At 39.6% G+C, this 26,195-nt stretch overlaps 1 protein-coding gene across 2 annotated transcripts in view; it reads right to left on the reverse strand.

Moving 5' to 3' along the window:
- Window positions 1-204: 204 nt before the first annotated feature.
- gucy1a2 (guanylate cyclase 1, soluble, alpha 2) overlaps window positions 205-26,195 on the reverse strand; it is a 49,765-nt gene continuing 23,774 nt past the window's right edge. Inside the window, exons 5-10 of one of the 2 annotated variants that reach the window (XM_046074551.1) lie at window positions 17,169-17,381; window positions 15,565-15,837; window positions 13,654-13,797; window positions 12,751-12,780; window positions 6,179-6,333; window positions 205-5,740 (exon numbers count right to left, since the gene is read on the reverse strand). In XM_046074551.1, the coding sequence (XP_045930507.1) occupies window positions 5,521-5,740; window positions 6,179-6,333; window positions 12,751-12,780; window positions 13,654-13,797; window positions 15,565-15,837; window positions 17,169-17,381 (1,035 nt within the window). In that variant the 3' untranslated portion in view covers window positions 205-5,520. The remainder of the gene's footprint in view (window positions 5,741-6,178; window positions 6,334-12,750; window positions 12,781-13,653; window positions 13,798-15,564; window positions 15,838-17,168; window positions 17,382-26,195) is intronic. The other variant, XM_046074552.1, reaches the window with a different exon arrangement.

Consider the following 26,195-nt stretch of genomic DNA (forward strand, 5'->3'; position numbering starts at 1 on the left):
CTATAATGTGATCTACACACACTTGACAAATATATGTGAATTCTTGTCTTTTTGAAATGCAGCATTCAGCATAATGAGCAAAAAACAAGAAATTAATCCTAATTTGAAAATTTATATAACTATGATTTTTGTACTTTTATCACTATATATCAAACTCACACGCTCCTATCAGTCATACACAAATTTGTAACACAACAGCCGCAGTCTTTCTTCCTTATTAAAGATACATAGTGTTTTTTTATTTACATCATATAAGACAGCAGATGTGCCCTTAATGTCAGTCAGAAACCAACAGCTGTCATCAAGTCTCTTCCACATACACCTGATTCCAACGACAGGGTCAAACAGGGTTCATGTCCAGGTACAGTGCTGTATGTTTACAACATGACATCAAAGTACAAAACACTGACCAGAATATCTGACACGTGACATCGACCAAAGAGAGAGATCCCAGTGAAATGATGAATTGTTAAATGTCACAAATATTTTATTAGATTTAAATTAAGCTGGCAAACAAATGTCATGGAGGCTACTATTCTCACATGGGGGACGCTTTATAGACTGGAGATCGGTGGAGCAATGTACATCCATTAGGAGGACCCTGGACATGGATGACAAGCATCAACCATGTTTGTTTCTGCTGTTAAAACCAGGATAAATAGGGACCATCAGCTTACCCGTGGTACTACAAGTGGGGGTGAAGTTGATCTTGGCAACAAGACTGTTCATAACAATGTCCTGCAAAAAAACATGTTGCGCAATTTTATTTTTCAATAAAATGACATGCAGTTGAATTTAATGTTTCATAAATCCATAATTGAAGACAATTGTTGTGAAGGAAAAAATTACAATAGTGTCAATGGAAAAATCTACCATTTATGTCTTATTTCTTGAAATAAAAAAAAGTCTTCAGAGTGGGAATGTTGGGAAAACCAGCCTGGCTTTAGATGGCACACATACTGACATAAAGTACATTATCTGGCAGATATTTTAAAAAACAAAACAAAAAACAAAGCAGTGGAAAATGTGACAATCTCAAATCATTCTGTGAATTACACCAAACAAATAATGTGTAAATAATGTTAAATAATTTTATTACAATTTCCATATTTCTGTTTTAATATACTAAATTGTACATATTTATTACAGGTACAATCAGTCTTTATTAACAAATTATTATGTTAGTACTTTGTTAAACTTAAAATGTTCTCATATTGTTTGACACACACAGACAGACTCTGTCCAGACTTTTGCTGGAGTTATGGGTGTATTTGGCTTCGTCTCACTGGACACTGGACCCTCCCACGCTTACAGGCTCATGACAACATTTGTTCATGTTCATTGTTTGACACAGCTTTTACAGTACAGCTAAGATGTATTGCCACTGTAACTGTGATGTACGCTTGCGTATGAGTAAGTGACCTACAGTATGCATTGAGGTGTAATGGGCCTTGACCGACAACCATACTGTACTGTAGAGAACCAGTACCTGCGACACCTCTGCATCATAACGGCAAGACAGTCAGATCTGACCAAACATTTAATATTATGCCAAGAATTTACAGACTTGGAGACGTGACTGTTGGACACAAGTTGCGTGGGTGTAGCGCTGATGTAATGTCCTTTATTTAGCTTGATGCAGAATTCAGCCACTGCTGAAGCTGAATGTAAATAACACCTGCACTACATTTATGCTACAATAGATTTTGTACAAGTACACATTAATGCATGTATGCAATATAGAATATCGACAGGATGACAGTCAGGAAGCATCTTGTGAGTCTCTCTGTATGTGAAGGCCTGCCTTGGGAAAACGTGTCAGATACACTTAAGAGAGGATATTCAGTCTCTACAATAGTTGTGTCCATGCACTTATTGTTCCCCATTGTGGATTTAACAGTGTTCTCACTTTCATATGTACTTTTATAGTTAAATGTTGTTTTGTCTTCTTTTGGGATTCTGCATTGGTCACTGTCTCCTTGCAACAGCAGTCATACCTTCTTTTGGGTGTGTGGAATCATAAAGTCAGAGCAAAAATGGTTTAAATCTCCAGAAGTGAACACTGTAGAATAGTTTTGTTATGGCAGCTAGTCAGCTAAACTAGCAAGCATAGCTACCATTATTAAAAATGTAGTCATAATTGACCATCATTAATTGGCACTTCTTCATTATTCTTCAATTAAATGTATCTAATCTCCTCTATCTTACTCTACATCTCCTTCCAATGAGAAACACCAAATTGCACATGTCCTGAGTTTCCGGTTTAACCCACTATAAGCTTATGGACAAGGGACTGCTTAGGGGTTCATTTGTCCATCAACTAAAATTGCGTTATACTGTTGTTTTGATTAAAGACACTTGAGGTACCTCCCTGAAAACTGTTGTTTTCTATAATATGGCCCATGTGGTCTTGTAAACGTTTGTGAAATTATACTTGACTTTATTATCAGGGCAAAATTAAGGTTAAACAGTATCCACTTTCCCAGGCCTTGAAGACATGCAAACTTCCCTCAGGCTTTTTGGAAAGTTGGCCTGCCATTCTCTAGTGTATTTGGCAATTTATACTGAAGCAGAATTCATTTTTGCTTGGCAGGCATGTCAATGTTAGCGCTAATCTTCTGAGCCACTGATACATGGATATACAGATACAGGAGGTATGTTTCACTGACGTCTCATGTGGGTGTTGCAGATTCTGGGCCTCTATAATATCAAAACAAAACATGAATGTTACAGACCTTTTGGTCTCAGGAAGTGCTGTGGCTTTGTTGCCACAAAGCAATAAAATGTGAAAAAGTTTATGCTGCTTTCTAACAGGTGTAGCAAACTCCCATAAGAAATGTATCTGTGACTTGACGTCTGAGTTCCCACTTGTCTTGAAATCAATTTATAGTGTAGATAAATTCCCTTGACTTGAAATTACAATTTTGACCCACTAAACAATAGTACCTAGTTCGGCGTGATTAAACATATGTGATTTGTGTTGTGATATTTTTTGCCTAAAAACTATGCTATGCTTTGACTTATTGAATTTATCTTTAGGTGTTATTGTTATCTAGTCCATTGTTAGGTCTATACTGCATAGTATACTTAAAGCGACAGAAAACAACTTTGAAAATAGGTTATAGTTGTTTTAGTTTACAGTAAATATGGATAAAACTATGCTATATATAGAAAAATATTTTCAGAAATGTCTATTTTCATTGCCAAAATTGATCAGGAACTTTACAGAACATGCTGTAAATGTGCGAGTGTTTCAAGCTTTCTGATGCTACTGCTGTCATGGAATCTGATGACAGCTGTAAGAATTATTTATGGCAATACCGACCTATGACCAAAGTGTCTCAGCACTTCTAACCCATCACCGGTTCAAACACTAGCAGGTCAAAAAGAAATCTTGAATTTTCTCTTTTCCCCTCCTCCCATCCTTTCCTCCAATATGGCACATTGCTTTGTTAGGATGGTGACCATCTCCATTTGATGGCACAATGCCCTTTAGTGGGTGAAACCTTTGGCCAGATGGGCATTCATTTTTGTAAATTACCCTTCTGATGTTTTCCTACAAACTGTTGTTTTACATAGCATAGCCAACATGTTCCTGTTGAATCTTTACCATGGCCAGTGAGTGACAAGTTGTTTGGCAGAGAAAATTTGCTGGTCCCGCCCATAAACAACTGAATGTACACATCATAAATAATAAACTAAAATTTGGATGTGATGTTGACAAATCTCTGTGTACTTCTTTAGATAATATAAACATTTCTATCAACATCTAAAATGTAAGATGTCATGGAAACTAATACCTCATAGAAAAGTGATGTAATGTTAGTTATTTAAGTACATATCCAAATGCGCCAATGTGTAAAATATTCAATAACTTTCCAACCTCAACTCTTCACTTCCAACTTCCTGATGACAGTTTATAAAGATTCTCTTAGACAAAAACTTCAGACCATTATTCTCTCTCGTCTGGGTTACTGAGCTACGCTGAAGCATTTGGAAGGCCTGAGATTTCCAATGAGTAAATCATACTCAGTCTACCAGCAAACTAGTAGACTTGAATTTGGATCCTGTTGGTTACTGTATGCAATTAAAAGATTATGTTTGTAAATGTGAACCGTGTCAAGCATGCAAACTGTGACTATGTGTACAAGTTAGTATGGTACGATCTTATTAGTATTGTATTGTGTGTATTGTTGGTTGATCTGGACAGAAAACAGATGAATAGGATTTCAAATATTTGAACTCTTTGAGGAGCGCTCGATTTCTCATGCCAGCCACTCGCCTCAAAATGAAAGACACAACTAGTCAGGACTCCAGGTGGCTCGGTTCGATAAGGCGTCTGCTGTGACTTGCAACATCACGGATTCAAATGTGGCTTACAACCTTTGGCACGTGTCATTCCGCCATTCAAATCTTTCACGCTTCAGTATAGCTAGTGACATAAGAAATGTCATAAAAATGTCTAAAAACAAATGGAAACCTAAAAAAATTGAAGCGCTCCTTGTGTTTTTTTTATTCTTTTTAAAATATTTAAAATGAACCCATCTTGTATTTGTCCTGATTTGAGCAGTAAAAAGGCACTGAGCTGCAAATCATTTTCAGTCCTAAACATATTACCTGCAATGAAATGGCTGGATTGCTGTTGGTTATAGTTTGCTGTGGGTTAGAAGTGTCAGGTTAGTATGAGCGTTTTTGGCTTTTGTCCTTTGATGAACCCTTTTCAAACCTATCCTTGTATGTGCCTCTCATTTGTCTCTCTCCACACCGACCAACTGGTCCTAGGTGGACGGATGGATGTAACGAGCAGCAGATGTTAGAAGTACGTTTGGTAAAGCATGACATGATTTAGGGACAGTTGGAAGGGGAATTGTTTTGTTCTTCAGTAGTGTCTTCCTTGTACAAGAGGCAATGATGCACAGCAAACATTTGTGGCAATGTCGCCATCTTCTAAAAGTTCTTCATTTTACCATTCCTTAGCATCCACTTTGTTGATGGAAAGTAGATTTGTTCTATTTGCGCAATTCCATTGCTAATGAGTACAACACTGATCATGTAAATGATCTCTCTCCAGGTTTTCTCAATGCATTGTTGCCTCTAGACCCAGGTCACGGTAATGTTTGGGAGACAGGACCACTGGAGAGAGCTAGAAACCAGGTACGAATCTGAGGAATCCAGCTGGATCCAGCTAAGTTTTATATTAAGGTTTCTCTATTTGACGCCATCAGTAGACTTCCATGGGGAGGGATCCGTGAGTGTAACAGAGTTGCTGTTCCTCAAGCCTTTTAAACTGTATCTCCCTTGCTCAGGAGATGAGGGTATGTTGTTCTTTTTCACCTATGATGAAAGCATTTCTTTGAACATTCATTCATATATGCCATACCACAGGTCTGAATCCAAGTTTTCACATAATGCATTTGCATATCCAGAGATCCGTGTGATCTGTTTTCCTGCATGGTCCACAGGTTCAAATCCAGCCTCTCACATAATGAATATCTGTGTATCCTGGTCTGTGTATGAGACTTACAGACTTGTTTCTCTTAGAAACATTGTCCCAATGCTGTAGGAGACTTTCCTCATAGAGGCCGGGGGAGCGGAGCGAGAGCTGGTCAGTGAGGCATGGCTGTGAGACGTCCCTGCCTCCAGGAAGTAACATGTCCCCGGGATCTCTTTGGGAAAATTCTCTGGGAGCTCCAGCCGTGAACGAGGGACAAATGAAAAAGAGCGGTCATCTTTCAGCAACCTGTTAAGAAGACAAGAAATTGTCTTAAAGAATAAGTAGTCTTTTAAAAATGAGATAGGTAAGTAATAGAACACACACAAAAATACACTACGATAAACCATAACAGACATGAAAATTTTAGTTTTTTTCAGCTTAATCTATGTTGCTTTGTAGCTTTGTTTAGACTAAGATTAGATCCGCAAAACCGCAAACATAATTAGTCATTAGACATTCAAACACACACACACACACACACAGCTGGAGGGGTATGAGGAAATAGCAGCTGTGTCTGATGTCAAGTGATGTACAAGTAATAATATAAGTCCACAAGAGGAATGACACATTTCATTGAAAAGCATTTACTGTTATGATGACATTGTTAAAACAAGAACATATATATGTTTGTGTACGTGTACATCTGTGTGTTTGAGTCTGTGTATGTGTGGCGCTGTTACTTACTGGTAAGTTGTGGGACTAACATTGATACACCTCGGATGGCTCCCCGATTCAAACTTGCTGGCCAGTGTCACATTGTTCCCAAACAGGCAATAACGTGGCATTTTAACACCGACCACACCTGCCAGCACCGAACCTGTGTGGATACCTATCCTTAGCTAAGAGAGACAGGGAGGGAGAAGGTGGTGGGAGATGTTTGCAGAGAAAAAAAGATGGGGAGAGAGATTAGAGCAATAACACAATCAGCAGCACATGCACTTGGCCTGGAGAGTTATGCAGCCACTGTTGTTACTGTATTTTCACTTATGTCTGTTTACATTACTTTTTCCCCCACTCTCCCAATTCATTTCTTTATACTGTATGTGCATGCAGACTTCAACAAAGTCTGATATCGAGCTGAAATGATTAGTCGATTAATTAATCAAGAAAAAAGTTATTAATGTAAAACCTTTTCAATAATCAATTAGTAATTTAAGACACTTATCAAACAGATAGACATATAGACATTAAGATTAATTAATAGAAAAAAGAAATTGGTAGATGAATCAATACGAAAAGAATCATTATTTGCACTCCTTGTCTGATCTCACTGTGATCCAAGTCATGTCTGGCTTTCAAGATCAGTAACCAGTATGAGTAAACACATTGGCACCTGGCATCTTAAGTGACTAACCTGTCAGATCCTGAACTGCACCACCACAAAGTACCTGGCACTGCCGTGAGAGTTCATAAATGAGATCCCCCTGCTGAAATGATGCCATTCACTTATGTTCAGCTTGCACACTGTATATACTGTACATGCGCAAACTGTACATAAACACCCACTTCATGTATATAAAGTAATATTATATTACCCATTTCTTCCTTTGCACAATTTTTTTTTAAATTTTACAGAAACACTTGACTTGTATAGACATTATATGTTGTTGGTCATTGTTGCTTTTTATATACTCTCTATCTCTATATACACCTATTTGTATGTAACTATGTCTTTCTTCAGTTTTGTTGTCCTTGTTTCTAGCTGTATACATTTTTTTATCTTCCTGTAAATTCTTCTGTGTGTAAGTACATTGAGAGCAACTTAAAAACCATGTCCTAGTCAAATTCCTTGTATGTGTACACACATACTTAGCCAATAAAGCTGATTCTCATTTTATCTTGCAGCACAAAAGCTTGTACCAAAGGTGCTGTGCACGCACTGAGCCGCTGCACTGTAGCAAGCATACTTCCATATTAGTGTAGCCCTGCTTATCAAATCTTATATCCTGTGATAGTGAAATGTTAAAGAGATGAACTTACAAAAAAAAAAGAGTTAGAAGGGGAAATTAATTAAATAAATTATTGCTTGCATCCTCAGATATAAGGCAGCAACACGGTGCTAATATAATAATCTGGCTGAACTATGAATCTATTAATAGCTGGAGGCAGAGTGAAAGCTATCCACCTATCACTCCAATTTGATCATTCTACATCACGGCCACACGACCAGCTATTGATTTCCTCCACTTGGAAACAAGTCATCACACATACATATGTAACACACACACACACACACACACACACACACACTCCAGTAAAAGCCAGTGGAACCCAGTACATTTCTAATGATCTACTTGAGCATCTCATCACCTAGGTATCCAACGCCACTGTGTGGATACCAGCACACTGCGAGGTAGTCATGGCAACAACAGGCGACGGGGTAGTGAAGTAGAAAGAGCACAGGCAGACAGAGAGAAAGACAATGGAGAGAAAGAGAGCGAGAGAGGCAAAAATAAACCAGTAATTAGATGGCAAAACCTTGACAGTATAGGAGGAGAGATAAAGAAACCGAGAGAGACGGAAAGCGAGAGAGAGAAAGGGCTGGTAGGTGCACTAGTGTGACCTATTTTTTCAGTTTAACTGCTACAGATGGCCATGAACTTGTCTGTCTGTCTCTACAACAGACAACCATTCACAGACACACACAAACAAATCTGTATCCAGCACCCACTCTCCTCTTTATTTCTTAGTCTCCTAACACAGACACTAACACTCTTTGCCCTCCTTTTCAATATGAGTCAGCATCCACAGAACATGGCCCTCAGTAAGCCAATGAGCAAATGGCGCAGCAGCACAGTCGACCAATCACATTCCAGCCTCTGGCCAAGCTGATGGAAGGATACAGCGATGGGGATAGACTGAGACAGAGAGAGGAGGGAGTTGTTATAGAGTCAGTGTTGGTTCATATACACTCAGTTGCCAGTTTATTAGGTACACCTAGCTAAAACTAATGCAGCTTAATACAACAGTCCTGTATTGCGTTACGCTCTCTCTATAACGCAATACAGTTTAACAGCACCACAGACAACATCCTCCAAAATGATCATAAAGATGGAACAACTTCTAAAACAGTTTCAACAAAAAAGGAACATTGTGACCTTCATGATGGGAGGAATTATTGCAGGACAGTTGTATTAGGCTGCATTAGTTTTAGATAGCTTTACCCAATAAACTGGCAACTGGACTTAAGCTGTTGTAACCAACCCATAAAGCAATGAAATGAAAATGTAGTTTTTAATGGTTGCTGAAACAATCAGTCGATTAACTGATAAGCTGAATGTCAGAAAATCTGTTCCCACCTCTCAGGTGTCAGGATTTTCAGCTTTTCTCTGTTTTATTTTATTGTAAATTAATTATCTTTTGTTGCTGGACTGTTGGTCGAACAAATCAAGCAATCTGATGGTGTTACCATGGGCTCTGGGGAAATATGATGGGCAAATTTGATAGATTAATCAAGTGAAAAAAAACATACAACATTTTAACCAATAATGAAAATAAGCACTAGTTACAGCCCTAAGGGTTTTGGAGATCCTATGCATTACATTAAGACAACGTGATTGATAGGTGCAATATTACTTCAAAGTCAAATTCTTAGCTTACCTGTTTTGTATTTAACACCTACCAGCACAGTAGTTATGGCAATCTGATACTTGGGGAGGTGCTTTGCGCACACTGTGTACAACAGAGCTGAAGTTGCTGGAAGGCGGACATGTTGGAATTAATAAACCGCTGCCACTTTTGATTGGCATGACTAGTGCCTGAGCATTTGTGGATTCAAAATGCTCAGATACTGCTGATGTAATGTATGTTTGGAGGACCTACCAAACATACATTAAGGTTATCATTAACAATAATAATATCATGTGATAGAAGCCTGCATTCAGATAGTGTAGGACTGAGCATGTATAGTGGATGCTATAGTTTCTTAAATATTTATGGTTAGAAAACCATGGTAGTTTGGACAGAATTCATATTAGCAGTAACAAGATAAGCACTACATCCCTGATATCCACTCGCATTTACACCCACTCATACACACAAACACACACGTACATGGAACAGGAAGTAGTAATATAGATGAAAACAACTTACAATATTTGCTTTCTATACATTTCTCTCTGTGTCCTTGGATCACTCTCTCACTAAACATTTTCTCTCAGTTCTCTCTCACAGCTCTAATGCTAGTTTGCATAACAGTGCAACACTGGCTGGAGTTGAGTGCACTCACTGAACAGCATTTATCACGCTGAAGTGTTGGATATCTCTATAACTCTCCTCTATACCAACATGGAGTGAAGAGGGATAAGAAAGAGGAGAGCTTAACAGAGAATGCAAACTACAGAAAACAGAACGAGAATAAAAAGGGAGAGATAAAGAAAGCAAGAAGCTGAATTGGAAAATGAAAGGAGTGAATTAGAGAGACGCTGCAGAGGAGAGAATGAGGGGAAGAGAGGAGGGGGAGGAGATAAAGAAGAGAAGAGGAAAGAGAGGGGGAGAGAAAGTGGAAGAGCAGGAGAGCAGGCCAAAAATGCTTGGCAAGGCCTTTCTATTTTGAGACAAATGGACAATGTTATGAGCACAGTATTACACTGAACAGTGTCCTGTCTGTTATTCAGCAGCTATCGGTCTTCTCCCTCACACACACTTTCTGTTCCTATCTATGTCATTGTCTATTTTTAAAACAAGTCGAAACCAAATGCACTCTGTGGCAAAAACAAAACAAAACAACAACTCCAAATTCTGCAGTCTTCTCAAACATAAAAACAGGTTCAATCACTTCAACACGAGCTGCAATGTTAAAAGGCTAAGGCTGGTGTCTTTTTGGCATTGTTTTATTGTTAACAAATTCCATGAAAAGAGCATAACCAACGTGGTCTTCCATCTCTGAATACTTTCCTATTCACTTACTATGTCTTTGGCACTCATTTAATGCTAAACAAAATATTTACATTTAGCTTGATGCTTATATCCAAAGCGACTTACAATTGCTACTGTATATATGTCAGAGGTCGCACATCTCTGGAGCAACTAGGGGTTAAGTGTCTTGCGCAGGGACACATTGGTTGATGTGTCACAGTGGGGAGTTGAACCCGGGTCTCTCACACAAAAGGCATGCGTCTTATCCACGGCTCCATCACCACCCAAATAAGCAGTTTAATTTTTTAAAAGTTAACAACAGAGGATTGTAGTTTTTAGCAAATGTTCATCAACCACAAGTTAACAGTTAATAACTTGTTAAATGATTCTCTTTAATTTCATGAGTTCTTCATAATAAGACCAGTTTTATACTATAATATGACTGAATCCAGTAAAGCGAAAGACATAGCCAATCATCCAGAAATAAAGTGCAACTTACTGTAGGTAATGACTTTGACTCATATTTATGACATTGCAAATAAGCACCCTGGCCTTCAAAGCTACCCAGGCAGCCTAACAGTGACAGGTGACCTTGACAGAGACTGGACTAAGGATAGACAAATAAATCATATCCTCTGTTCCCTTTTCATTTTACTGATATAACATTCAGAGAGGTTCAAACTCAATTCCCTCAGCTGTGTCTCTTTCCTCCCCTACCTACTTAATACACTCATCTTTGTTTCTGCAAAAAAAGCAGCATACTTTTCTCTACCTAACTCTGTAAGTATATTCTTAAAATGTAGGTCCACATAGACATTTAACATTTGTCTTATCTATTGCATGACTATCCATCCTGGGAGAGGGATCCCTCCTCTGTTGCTCTTCCTAAGGATTCTTCCACTTCTTCCCCATTAAAGGGTTTTCTTTATCTAAATTGAGGGTCTAAGGACAGTATGCTGTATGGTCCCTTGAGGTAAATTTGTGATATTGAGCTATATAAATAAAATGTAGTTGATTTACAAAGCTTAGAGAGTTGAAAACCAACACACTCAGAAGCATATGGTACATAAATAGAACAAAACATCCCATACATACACCCACACGGCACACATACTGTATTATTTCCCACTGTATAAACAAATGCATCCACATTAAGAAACATCTTGAGCCGATCCTAAGTAATGCTATCAGGGACAATCTGTACATATTTTTTTTGGCAAAAATAAAGCTGATCAATATCCGATTCTTTCTTTACAGTGCTTTAGTGAGTTTTGAGTGTGTGAATGTAAAAAATTTAAAAATTATTTGGTTGCACCGGTGATGGGACTCTTCTGACACCAAGGTGGCAAAATTCACGAAGCTAGCAAAAGATTTGTTACTTCTTCTATCTCTTTCTCATTGGCAAAGAGCAGTATACAACACATTTAGCTAGCAGCTTCTCATCTATAGCATGCACTGACCATCGCTTTCACTGGTTAAATTGACAAATGTCCAGGTCACTAATTAACACTAATTCAGTGATTAACTTGAAATTATTGGATTTTGTGCTCTCTATAAGCCGATGTATGTCAGCCAAAGATTGTTAATAAAGCAAAAAGGAGCATCACTCTGTAACTTTGTGTTTTTGTTGTTCCAACAGCCCCAACAGAGAGAAATTGAGTCAAATCAAGTCACATTGTTGGAATTAAACTTTTAGTCATATCATGTTAAAACTTAAAGCTGATCTACTTAATAGTTTTGAACCGGGGACTTTAGTATTTTGATCAAGTAGTTTGTGAACTATTTCAGCTTATTTTAATGCATACATATTCAATCAACAATTTGGGTAAATAAAAAGTTTTGGATCAGACTCGGTATCAGAGATACCCAGTATTGAATGCACATAGGAGATAACAAACTGTGAGTAAGCCTACTGATGATTCTATAGTGTTTTAATTTGAATGTCACATGCAGCTGGCTGGGAGAGAAGTTATGTAGCCTAAGTATAACTCAAACACAGACACACACTCGTGGGACAACATATCCCTTGCCTCATTTCAAACACACTCCAATTAGTGTTACTTTCGTCAGACGAAACTAAACGAAATATATTCGTCAACTTTTTTTGCCTGATGAAAATGAGACGAAGAGGAGACGGCGACAACGTCCTTAAACGCTGACTGTGAGGATATTAACATGCAATATTGTTGACCTGGACTATCAGTGTGCATACTGAAATAGTCAATAATGCGCAAATACCAACACAGATATATTCAGAACCAGAAAACAATTAAGATACATTTAGATAAACAGACACAGGCACACATGGCTACACTTTCCACACGCTAACAATGTAACTATTTTCTAAAGGCAAAAATTGAAGGAAACTGTCCTCAGTAGGTTTGTGACAAAAAACTCACCACTGAACTGCAGGTCAGGAACCAGGCTTGCTTGAGAATCACCATATGGACACACAATTTACTTTTTTTTTTCTTACTGAACTGTATCCACATTATCATGCAGACACAGACTCACATACAGTATGCAAATGATACATGAGTCAGACAAAAAATATAGATCATTTAAGTAGGCCTACAGTTGGAGACAGTTCTATACCAAAAAGAGATTGCAGATAAACAGGTGACACATTTACATTAGCAAAATAAATGTCTTGTTGTTGTTTTTTCCTGTGGTGTTATACTAGAGGATTACAGTGGAAATGAGCGTTAAGGCTTTGTTGTGTTTTCATCCTCTGTCATTTTTAATGTATGTTATGACTGGAGTGCAATGTTATATGTGTTTTTTAATCATCAAATAAAATGATTCATTCATTCATTCATTAAAATGTAAAAGACAGTGACAATGAGAGAGATCCCTCAACACTGCTGACAAGTCTTCTTTGTTGAGCTTTTTTGTATATGCTTGTTCTGTGTTCTGTGTATACATCGAGAGCAATGTAAGACCGGAGTCAAATGAGTACACATACCTGGCCATTAAAGCCGATTCTGAAGTATTGTATTCAGATAATATAAAATGTGTTACAGCAGTGCCATTACGGGGGAAGGAAAGACTGAAAAAAAACACTATAAGGGAAGCAAACTGTGTAAAATACAGGAAGGAAGAAACACAGGAAAAGGAAATGTAATGAATGCACAGATGAACAAGAAACTAGCAAATGGGACCACGATTTAAGCTAATTTGGCTAGTTTCTGTGTGCTAGCAGCTGAGAGGTGTTACAAAAATGGGCTTTTCAGGGCTTATTTCCTTAAATGCTCCAAAATCGCCTCAGATACCTGCATGGTGGAGAGTGAATGAAAACTTACCTTGATAGGTTTCCCATCAGGTGTCAGCACTTCCTCTGAGAGTTCCATCATCTTCAGAGCCATGTGTGCAATTGGCTTCGCATGACTATCAACCTTCTTGTGTAGTCCTCCTGCCACACAGTAGGCATCACCTATTGTCTCGATCTGAATGAGAAATGGAGGAGGAGGAGCAGAAACTGAAATGAGTAAGTGTGGCTTTGAGGTATATGCTGATGTGTGAAACTAAGTAGCAATTCGATAACTCAGACCATCTCCACTGAGTAGTAGAAATTAAAAGCACTCCTTCATTCCTCTTGTAAGTTAGGTAGGTTTATTGTCACAATATAACAAGTTATATAGTGAAATTGAGTTTTGTAACTCCCTTCTGCTACATAGCAGACAATATAGATTAATAAAGAATCAATTATGAAAAAGTACGAAGGTACGAAAATATATGAACTACAGTATGTTTCCCTCTATTGGTCTACATCATTCACAATAAGAGTTGGTGAGCATTTGAAGAGGATCTCGGTTTAGCCACTTACAGCGCTTGCACTGCTTCTGACCCAGTGTGAGAAGCCAAAAAAACAAGCATAAAGAATACAAGCATTTCCATTTATTCTTGTAACCAATTTGCAGAAATACAGATCCACTACAGTGCCCGTCGCAGATTCACTGAAGAGCCACTTAACCTTGTATTGTCACATAAATACAGCCTATAAGCGTCTTGAGGCTCTGATATTCCAGAGACCAGAGAACTGGTCTGGTTCAATATGAAAAGTTAATGGGCCGGTATGTAGAGATGCAATCTCTTGCTATCTTTTTTAGTTGAAATTTGTGACAAACCACCTCACTTGATCTTTTAAGCAACAGCACAATGTTTCCCACATCCAGTAAGCAAGGAATTTGGGCAACTTAGCCAAATATATTTGTCCCTGTATTTCCAGTCGAAGGAGTGTGCGAGGTGTTATGACAGTTGACAACGGCGGCAAAAAAAAGACAAGAGGAGAAAAGGAAACAAAAAAAGAAAACTAGGAGACAAACTGCTCTCATTAAGGTCAGCCACCGGCTAAATCATTTCAACGGTAACCATGACAATGGTAACATACGGGTGCCTCAACCTCTTCACCACGTCCTCCTGTTCTTGCTTTCTTTTCTACACACTCACTCTTCAACTGCTATACACATAAACCCTCTTAAATACACTCAGAATCTCTGCCTTCTTCTGTATCTCTTTTTCCTTTTCTCCAGACATCTGATACATGACATTTCTGAGGGGAAACACAGAGGAAATGCATGTTTCTTATGGGAAAGTGGAAGGTATATGTTGTCACAGGGACTGTGTGATCAAGAAGAAAGATGACGGCAGTGGTGATGATGGAGAGAAGGTGGAAAGAGTAAAAATGAAGAGAAATACTGAGCTGATGGTAAAAAGTAAGGATGAAAAGTGGGAAAGACAGCAGACTACAGTGAAGACTGGCCCAAAACCCACACTGTCACATGGACAATAATGACACATTTTTGTTAAGCTCCCACAGACTGGCCATTAATCAGTTACTTTTTCCACAACACAAGAACACTCACACATAACAGCACACACACACACACACACACACGCACACAAACTCCAGTACACACAGACAGAGACACACCCTAAAGATTTAGCTGATCTAAACACAACTAACACAACTGGTAAGACTTCCATGAAGGCTCTCACTTCCTGGGAAGCTGCCACTTCCTGGAAAACAATTGACCTCATTCTGCACAGGTGTGCACATCAACCAATAAAGTCATTAAAATTTTAATGCAATCCTGGGCATCTGCCTCTCCTATCAAATCAAACTGCCTCCCTAACCCCCCCGTCACAGTGTATTATGCCTTGTCTCAACTACACCACATAAAGAAGATGTGGGCATCTTTCTGTCTACTGACCTTATAAACATCCAGAATGCCACACTGGTAGTCGAAACGTGTGTAAAGCTCGTTCAGCATGGAGATGACCTGCATAGGTGTGCACTGGGCACACACTGCAGTGAAACCCACGATGTCCGAGAACAGCATGGTAACGTCATCAAATTTGCGAGCGGGCACCGGCTGACCCTGCCACAGTTTCTGCGCCACATCACCTGGAAATATGGAATAAAGGAGATCCACGGTTCTCCTCTTTTCCTCCTCCAGTGCCTGGTGAGTCCGCTCTAATGTGGCCTGGGAAAGGAGGGAGGAGAAGGAGATTAGGAGCTTTTGTTCTGTGTGCTTGCTTTGATGAAGGCAATGATAACAACGATGCTGAGATGTGGGAGTACTGCACAAAATTAAAACCACTGGCGCATGTACATTTATCTGCGTAATAATTTGATTTATTTATGATTGTATGCATCTGCATATGCTTATTTGTGTCTGTGGGTGAGCTTGTTAATGCCAAATCTATCTGATGCAGTGCTATAACATTGTTTAAGCAGGCAAGTCAACTAAGATACAGCTATTTATATCAGTGGCCTGGGGAGGATAGCTGCAGTGAGAGAGGGTGATGCAGTAAGCAGATGCATAGGATGGGGTCAAGACTCAGAGACTTGCTGAAAGGTACTTTATAAAAACATAAATTATCAGAGCAAGTCCCAGGAGCCATGTGTTTCCAGTCAGTATGGATTCAGGCAACACTGAGATTTAACTACCCAGTACAGCTGATGCATTGGATTTAACATGTTTACTTTAGTGAACTGTCTTACATCTTGCATGATGGGAAACAAAAACGAGAACCTACCAAACATACAGAATATTTTTGTACATATCACTGTATTTAGGGTCACAGGTTGTCATTTGTTGTTTTGATTGGTTGTCAGAAGATAAGAAGGCAGGTCTTACCTAATATGAGCCCATCAGAGGGAAAGAGTAGAGGAGGAAGAAAGAAAGGGGAGTGGAGTGCTGCCAATAGCATAACCCTTTTTGTTGAGACTTTAATGGACAATGAATGATAACCCTCATCCTGTAATTATTTTTGGTTTAGGTTCTCCCTACGTCTGTTGTAAAATTAACTTAACCAACGCAGAGCCCAGTGCAGGGTTGGCGCCACGCATACTGGACGACAGGCTGGCCTCCAACCATGTGGTGAAAGTGAGTCAAGCTCTCTAGGGTTCAGGTAATGCCTTCATCCTTTCTTGTTGTTGGTAGCCAAAGGCATACAGTGTATGCTGTGGCTTGTTAGTAGCTGGTAAGGATTAGTGATAACTAAATCCCCTAGACTTACAACGAATCATTGTACCAGTACTACCTGTTCTGTACTACAATGCTTAGATTATGTGATCAGCCTATTGCAAATGTTTCATCCTTTTCAAACAGTTCTAACTGGTGGAAAATGTTATGTTCATGCAATTGTCCCACAACGAGAAGCCACAAAGATGTAAAAAATCTGATTGGTTACTGATGAGCCTATTTTCTCATGATGGCAATGGTCTAATAAAGTTATAGTAATGAAGTTTCCCCATTTGTCCTGCTCTGTAAATACGAACACACCCAGAATTAACTAGCAACCACTCTACCTTCAGTTTGTCCATTCTCTTCTTCAAGCCATCCTGAGCCTTGGCCTGCTCCCCCACCAGGATAACGTCCCGTGTGGCATCATGGATAGGGATATCTGATAGGTGGAGGCCTCTGCCCATTAGCTCCTCCAACTTATCAACACGTGGCGAACCCAGGAACATCAGGGAGCAGGACTCAGGCACATGGATCATCTGACCCTTCAGCTCCATGACCTGGCATCAAAAGGGACAAAGAAGGTTATTTAAGAAAGTCAGGTCTTTGTTGAGTTTTTTTTATTTGTTTTAAGAAGACAGACAATCCTGATTATCTGCAGATTGCAGAAATACACTGAGACAGAGGAGACGGAGGATGGAAGACAGATTTTTAGATTTAGACAGGCGTTCATGGTAGTTTATGTTCATTATTGGCCTCTCGTTACTGTTGATGTCATATCCACCTGATACTTTACTATTTTGTACTACTCCAGTAACTGCCTATTCCATAATTTGCTCTTAATTGCTGACTCTGGCCTCTTGAAATATCTAATTAAATATGTAATTATTTTCCACTCTCCAGCTTCAATGCAGGTCTGTACTCATATCACGGCAACGGCTGTTTATTTGGTCATCTATCTTTGGAAATGCATTAACAAACTGAAATAAAGCTTTTTCTTTTCCTTCAAGTGTTGTAAGTGGTTTCCTTTTAACATCTACAGTACTCATACATACACAATGTTGTATATACAGCGCAGATTATAATTACAGCCACAGAAGCTTACTGTGGTTTAGTGAGCACTTTGAATTTCATTTAGCAAGGCAAGGTTTAATGTATAATGCATGCTGACCTGTATGGAAAGAGCCTGTAAAAACTGGGCAAATTGTTGACCTAGTTATTAAGGAGACAATCCTGTCATGATCATAATGGCACTGGTTTGAGTCAGAATCCATCCAAATGTCCTTGAATAACAAATACCTATGATCATTTACATATATATAAGATCCCTTTTAAAGTATTTGAGTGGGTATAAGACAAATAAAGAAACAAACTTGTCAGCTGAAGATCCACAAACAACTGCAGTTTTATTGCCAAAAGTATTTGCAAAGTATCAATAAGAATCGGTTTCACTAGCATCTTGACATTTTGCTCACAAGCACTTACACATGATAACAAATATGTGCAGGACCTGCTGACTGTCCTTAACACAGGTGCGAGGAGTATAAAGAAAACAGACTGCCTCTCATTCCTTGCAGCTATAGAAGAGAGAGACTGAAAAGGGCATGGGTGGTTGATTACCCAAGGAGATGTTGAGGAAAGACATTACTGCCCTTTTGAATATGACTTTTAGCTATTTTACGGTGCTAACTACCTCTGCCAGAGGCCCTGTGGACAAGCCACTCTCCTCCTTCTCCCTCGACACGATTTCTCTCTCTCTTGCTTAGTCGTTGCCCCTGTTTTTTTTCTTTTCTTTAGTTTCTCTGTTCGCTTCTCTTTCCATTTTCATCTGTCTTTCATTCCTGCCTCTCTCTCTCTCTGCTCTTCTCTCTGTTTCCTCCATCACTTCTTTCTCTCTCTTTCTCCATAGTGTCAGATAGATTATTCCGCCAGTGAGCACAGTGCAGCCCTGTTTTATTTATAGCACAAGGCTCTCCTAGGTCTGCATAATACATACAGTCTACATCCACACACACACACACACACACAGTATTTCCCTACACACGAAAACAGAACACATCCAACAGGGAAACACACATACTGCTCTGTGTCTCAGAAACAATGACATACATACAAATAAACACACTTGCAAACAGTATATGCACATATGCAGTCTACAACCCACAGGGTCCAATACATTCATGCAGTAGTTCAGTAGGCACTGTTATTCTATTCTTATTACTGTAAATGCCTACTGTATGCCCAACATCTGCAAATGCTGCCATAGCAATTCAGTTACCGGTTATGTGCTTTTAATGATTTTTTACAAGTTGGTCTGCTACAAGCACTATGCCCAGCAATGCAGACTGTGTAGCTATATATTGCAACTTGCCATTCACATGAAAAATTACTAGGTGCACTTTTACATGACAAGCATTAGCTGAAACAATGCCTAATCAGGTCTACCTTAAAAACAAACCCAAAACAAGTCAAAGCTAAGGTCACTGCAGTTCCATCGCCTTCCACAAGGACTCCAAGATGACTGCTGTTAATGTGTACAGTAGTTTACTTGTTGCGCTATTTTGTTTTTCTGTAACTCTTTCATTGTTTTTGCTGTTACACAATAAAGTTTGAAATTGCCATCTAACAACTGTTGTTGTGGCTTTTTTAATCATGTATAATTATACCAGTGTCTCACCACCTTATTCTCAGTGTGTCTTTGTTTCTCTGTCACCCTCATTTTCTGTCTTACTCTGTCACAAACTCTCACACACACACACACACACACACATACTGATGCACAGATACAAATATACATGGACACACACACACATTCACACATCCCTGGAGGCAGTTGTGTTGGCCTAGTTGTGCGTCTCTGTTTAAGTCAGCACTCTACTCTCCTTCTGTCTGCATTGCTGTCATCACAGCAGAGATAGAGGAGGTGAGTAAACAAAGGAGGAAGGAAGGTCAAAAGGAATACTGTGGTTAGGAGAGAAAGCGAGACAGAAAGAGGGAGAAGGTGACGAGAGATATGAGACAGAGGAAGTGAGGTGGGAAGGCTGAAGGGAAAAAGAAAGGGGGGACATGATAAGAAAGAGTAGCATTGTAGAAATACCTGGATGGATCAAGGGAAAGAAAAATACAGAGAACATAGGATTGAACTTTAGGGATGCATAAAGTAGAGAAAACATATAAACTGTATTTTTATAAAAGCAGATAAAAACACAGCAAACTCCAAGAGGAGGCCAGTGTGTTGTGTCCTAGTGCAGTATGTAGTAATGATTTCTCTTTATAGCACGTTGTTTCGCATTTACTCTGAGCCCTTGTTCAAGGTCACTGTATTGTCACCACAAAGAAATATGCTAACATTTTTTCTCATCAGGTAAAAAGCTGTCTCGCGAGACTCACACAATTTTTCACATGCTGTCAAGGCACACATTAATTGAGTCCAGACACCTGTGACGAGTGGTAACGTAGCTGGTAGAGTTTTGCAACATAAACATCTAAAAACTGAGGACCAACCTTGCTCTGTTTGAGACTGTGAGCTACACTTTATCAGAGATGCTGTAGTTAACATGTGTGGATCTGTGGTTAGATTTCTGCGTGATCAAAAGTGTTTAAGTTACTTTCGAGCAGAAAACCTGCTGAAACACAGGAGATATTAAAGTCCAGGAGTTTATAACTGACAAAAAATGTAATACTTTATCATTGAGGTGAAAAGGTGCCACAATCACATTTAAAGAGGTTACTTCCTAAATCATGACTCAGCAAGGGAAATAATTAGGCTACAGGAGAAAGGATTATCCAGAGGAGAAACAGATCTAGAAGCAGCACAGAATGACTGAGAGCTGCACCGCATTATATTCTGTTATTGTTAGGTTATAGATTTTGAATTGTCACCTGCCACTTGAATTTTGTGTTTCTCTTTACATAAATTTAAAAAATCACCATAAACTCGTGCAGAAATTCATCAGAATGCAGGAATTAAAGTGTTTAATATTCAAATCTTCATATAATTCAGCATTAAAGATTTCTTTAAAATAGTGTTAAAATCTTGTCTCGTGTGGATCAAGTGAACCCTATCTCGAATCTCGTCTAGTCTCGTCAGTTAAGTGTTTTGTCACACCCCTAGTAATTTACATTGAAAGCAGAATTATCTCTCCCCTGCACATAGCCACCAGATGTACATATAATCAGATGCACATTTAGGATTGAAAGATGTTCACACACCTGTGTCCACCTAAAACAATACAAGACATCTAATTGAACATCTCCAAAGACACCCACAATGGGATGGTGAAGCTATCAGCATGTAGAGACTTCAATAATTGACAACATTAGCAGGCACCATGCTTTCCCAAACCCTGACAGGTCAGCAGGGAACTAACTCAATAATTATCTGATTTGTCAGGAATCCAACTGAATGCCAAACTTTTTTTTTCCTTTATCAAATTATACTGGGGAACATTTGTATTCTGATCAAGTATTATTGATTGTTTCCTGAAGCGTAGTGACTTGTCATTGAGAACTGCCTTTCTACCATCCGACTCCTAGTTGTCACTCTGTGTGCATATTTGTGTAATTTGTGTTTATGCATGTTTGGGATTTGTATTATTCTGCACAAGTCTATGTAAATGTTGTTGCACCTTATAATAGTAAGGCCTGAGCAGCACACACTGTGAAAATCGCATCTTACGTATCAGGATTATCAGAATGTTCATATTCAGGTTGCTATTGCCATAGGCAACAGGGAACTGACGGTAGATGAAAAGAAGACAAGGCAGGGGAAAGAAGAAAACAGCTGAAAGGGCCAAAGGTGAGGCAGAAAAGAAGGGGGAGTAAGGTGAGAGGGAGATGAGAAAGAGAGACACCGGGAGAATGAGACACACTGTACTTGAAAAACGGAAACCAGGTAAGAGAGAGAGAGGGAGAGAAGGAGAGAAGTAAAGCAGGAGGTAGAACGGACAGCTAATGGATTTTCTTTTGTGAGTGACTATGGCATGTCAACAGACTCTCATTTGCATGAACAAGCACTGAGCAGCAAAGAGTCAACGAGTCAGCCTCTCTCATCTCCCTCTGTCTCTCTCTCTCTCTTACACACACACACACACACACACACACACACACACACACACACACACTGCTGCAATGCTCTTATCTTGTCAGACCCTAGTAATATTGTGCAGTACTCTGACATCCCACTTGCACAGTAAAACATGTAATCAACCACAAATGCACACACTCACACATACAGCTAGTAGCCAAGATAAACACTACATTACAAGCTTGTACCTTGTCATTTCAAATGAAAGAGTCAGCAGAAGCTTTAATATGCTGATGTTGCTGCTTTTTAAAAAAAAACTGAGGTAAATTAATTTTATACTTGAAGCACATGTTGATATATAGGTCTGTGAAAAGGGCGTGTCATATTTCATCTTAAACATTTTGTAATAATTTAGCTCCCTAGATATAAAGACAATGAGACCCATACACAGTCCAATACCAGCTAAGCTTACAGTAATCAGAACAGTACTAGCCACGGGTGCTCCAGTATGCACATTTGGTAGGCAGTGTGCCCTAATAAGGCCGTTACACCAATTGAGTTTCACGAATGCAGCAGCAAGGACTTGTAAACACCAGACGCACACCATCTTGGCTTTACGCTCCTCTCCGGGCTGTTGGAAAGCTCCAGGGAATTTAATGGTCACAGGAAATGTGTTCATGCTCATGCTTAGTTTTCAAAGAAAAACTTGATCTAAACGGGTTTGTGAAAAGCGCTATATAAATCAAAGTTCTTATAAAGACACCCTCAAGAAATTTGTCTACAGCCTCTAAGTGGACCAAAACTAAAGTCAGACTTTAAGCATCTTAAATATGTTTGAGATATACATATATTTGAGAAGGAATAATTAACATATAGTAACATTATTAACTTTAAACAGCTTTTTAGAGCGCAAGATGATGACAAAAACGCATCCATGTGGCAGTCCATCTGGCCCCCAAAGCAGGTTGACTGTGTAGACTAACTCTTTAGTAGCAGGTTATAGCAGTTCCCCCCCATCAATCTTGGCTGGAGCTGAACTAACCATGCTACAGCCTGGCTGAGAGAAAATACAAGAGCATCACTGCAAAACGGAAAGCTGCACAATAATCGTATCTCCATTACCTGCTTAAATAATCGTTGGATGCCAAAATCGTAATTGAAAATAAAATTTGATTGATCGCCGAGCCCCACTCTACAGTCTCCATACCAGATGGAGATACAGCTGTCAGAACACTCTCTATGGTGCCCCTGTACAATGTGGTACCGATGGGGTGGGTGGGTACAAGTGGTGCTGGGATCTTTTGGTCAGGGACAAGGTGTGTAGGTCCAGGTCAGGTGATGTGCACCCCCAGGAACTTTGTGTTCTTTACTGACTCCACAGTGGTACCGTTGATTTAGAGTGGGTTGTGATCAGGACGGTTCTTCCTGAAGTCAACAATAATCTCTTTGGTTTCATATTCGTGGACAGATTGTTGGTGTTGCACCAGTCCACTAGTTGTTTCACCTCCTCCGTTTAAGCCACTACCTTGTCGTCCCGAATGAGGACTACCACGTACATCGTCATTAGGTCTTCGATATTATGTGGTCCTTGACGGAGTGAGTGTCATGTCTCAATGGTAGTCATTGAGACATGAAATTAAAGATTTCTCTAGCATTGCTATGACGGTGCAGTCTTAAGCCATGAAGGGATGACAGCCTGGCTCAGTGAGGTTTTTGAAATGTCTATGAGGACATGTGCCAGTTGGTCAGCACATTCTCTGAGAACACAGCCTGGTTTACTGTCAGGACCTGCAGCCTTCTGTTAGTTGACTCTCCTCGGGGTCCTTCGGACATCTGCTGGGTCAAGACTGAGTACCTGGTCATCGTGATGAGGTGAAGCAGTCTTATAGTCTGTGATTGTCTGGATCACATGCCACATGCGCATGTGCCCCCAGAGTCATGAAAGTGTCCCTTAGCAAAACACTAAACCCAACGCTGCTCCAAAGGCGTGCAACCTCTGGCATATAAAGCAATTGTAAGTCACTTTGGATAAAAGCATCAGCTAAATGAATAAATAAATGTTAAGCTGCGTTTCGACCAGAGGAACTATACCCCGGAACTAGGAACCTTTGGAGGAACTCACTGCGTTCCCACCAGAGGGACCAGGGTCTAAATGTAGTTCTGGGGTCTTCATTTTACCCCCTAAAAAGACCCTGCTCGGTGGGTAGTACTTTCCGAAAGTACCGGTACTTTGGTCAGGAGCTACTGCTCCTCTATTTTCCACCATTGTTTGCAAACCAATAAATCAGACGTCTCGCTGCTGTCCGCCTGAGATCAATCGGCAGCATTAAATGTAAATAGCAGCCAGCCTGGGTGGGTTGTCGGCATTAAATTTATAGCTGGGAAACAGCAGCCAGCGTTCAGCAATTTGTTTACAGCGAGCAGCTGATGGAGTTGCGCTAAATACTGGATCAGAAGTTCTTGTTATGAGTTTTCGTCAGTCAGGAAATTTCTACAAGGAGACGAAGTCGGTCTCCTCCTCTCCAAAACAAGCGGACCAGCTGATTACAGCAGGTAAAGCTCGTTAAACATCTCGTTCCTCCAACGCAGGAGGACACAGACATGTGCTGCCAGCTGATCTGCAGCTCTTGTTGGCTGGAAATGTAATAACTTTCCAAACTGTCGCGATTTTATTTTTGTGCTGCTTTCTCTGTGCTGGAGTTATTTTAAGAACTTGATGGTTTTATCCAGTTTGTTATTAAATGTGCAACGAACTTTATCGCGTGTCTCTTCATTATACTCCCACACAAAAAAGCTGCTTTAATGGTCAAGCATAGCCTGTAGTTTTTCATTATATTCCAGTCAAATCTGATGTTTATTTATAAATGTTGCTCATGGATCGTGGTTACAAATAATGATGCCTGTGCATTGCTGTGTAGAGCCAGGCCTACAGCCTACGTCAGCTGGTTAATTTGCCTAATCTTTGCAGGTCTTTCGACCACGGTGGAAACGCACACAACAGTGAGCTGAAGGAACCTTTTAGTTCCTTGAAAAGAGATCTGGGGACTTAAAAGTCCCAGGTACTTTTGGTCGAAAAGCGCCTTTATGGTGAGTAGGGGCCTGTAAGCAGGAATTAGCATCACTGAGAGATGGTTTAAAGTGCCACAGTGGGGGTGGGTGACAGCATTGAATACCTTCTTAATGTTTGTGTAGGCTAGGTCCAATGTGTTGACTCAGCTTGTCAGGAACCGTGCACACTGATCAACATCGCTCTAAATGCACAATGTTAGCCACATGTTGTTGTTTCAGCTGTCTCTGTGCCCAGCGTTGATGTAGGATTAACTTGTGGACTTCTGTGAGATAGCAGAATGCATTTTGTAATCAAACTGAACTGATCTGAGAGATTAGATTAAAAAACAAAAGTATCATGCCAACAATCCCATTTCTATTCTCTTTATCTTTGTTTCAACAACCAGACTAAAAATATCATTCTCATGTGGAAGCTAATTTGTAAATGCATCAAGAGTAGAGAGAGACAGGGAGGCCAGTGATTTTCAAAGCACTCTCTACTGAGCAAACAAACTATCACAGCGGTGATTTATCTAGAAACAGATCAAAGGTGGTGCTAACGTCAAGATTCTCTTTGTACTCAGACACGCAGGTGCACACATGCAATTCAGCAACCCCTGCAAATGCAATACAGTAGCATTTGTTACAAATACGTCTTACAACACGTATGACATTGCAGATTTGGACATCCTAATGGTTCCTCAAGCAAGTACTTCTTAGTACTCCTCCTAAATTGTCATTATCCTCGATCTCCCTTTTTAACTTGCCTATTACATGGGTTACAAATGGCACAGAAAAGAGCAGGATCTGTGTCTGAATACTCAAGACGCGCCATTTTCTCAACAACTGCTGAAACTATGCTAAACCTAGACAACTTCTGGTTTAGGCTCTAGCTCTTGCTATATTTTTGTTCTAACATCCACACATACTGTTCCCTTCAGGACTATACAAAAGCACTGACTCATCATTACGAGAATTTTGACTCTATGACCCAAAGAGTCTGGGAACTTTTCGATGATAACAGCAATAGTATCACTGCTGTGGAGGTAGGTGTTGTGATTCATGGATTCTCTGTCTTATGTCTCATCTTGTTATTTTTAAAAGAAAGAAAATATCAGCATCCAATTCCACATTGAAAAAGTGAGGGCGTTACCATTTGTGTTATGTCTGACAACAAATAAAACACACAAAAGCTGAGTGTACACTGAGTTCTGAACTGCAGCTGTGCTCCAGGCTTCATCACCACGTATGTTTTAATTCTGACGCATTTTGACGCATTGTGCTACAACTTGCACCACTT

The sequence above is a fragment of the Micropterus dolomieu genome, linkage group LG17 (assembly GCF_021292245.1).
Source record: "Micropterus dolomieu isolate WLL.071019.BEF.003 ecotype Adirondacks linkage group LG17, ASM2129224v1, whole genome shotgun sequence".
Taxonomy (NCBI): domain Eukaryota; kingdom Metazoa; phylum Chordata; class Actinopteri; order Centrarchiformes; family Centrarchidae; genus Micropterus; species Micropterus dolomieu.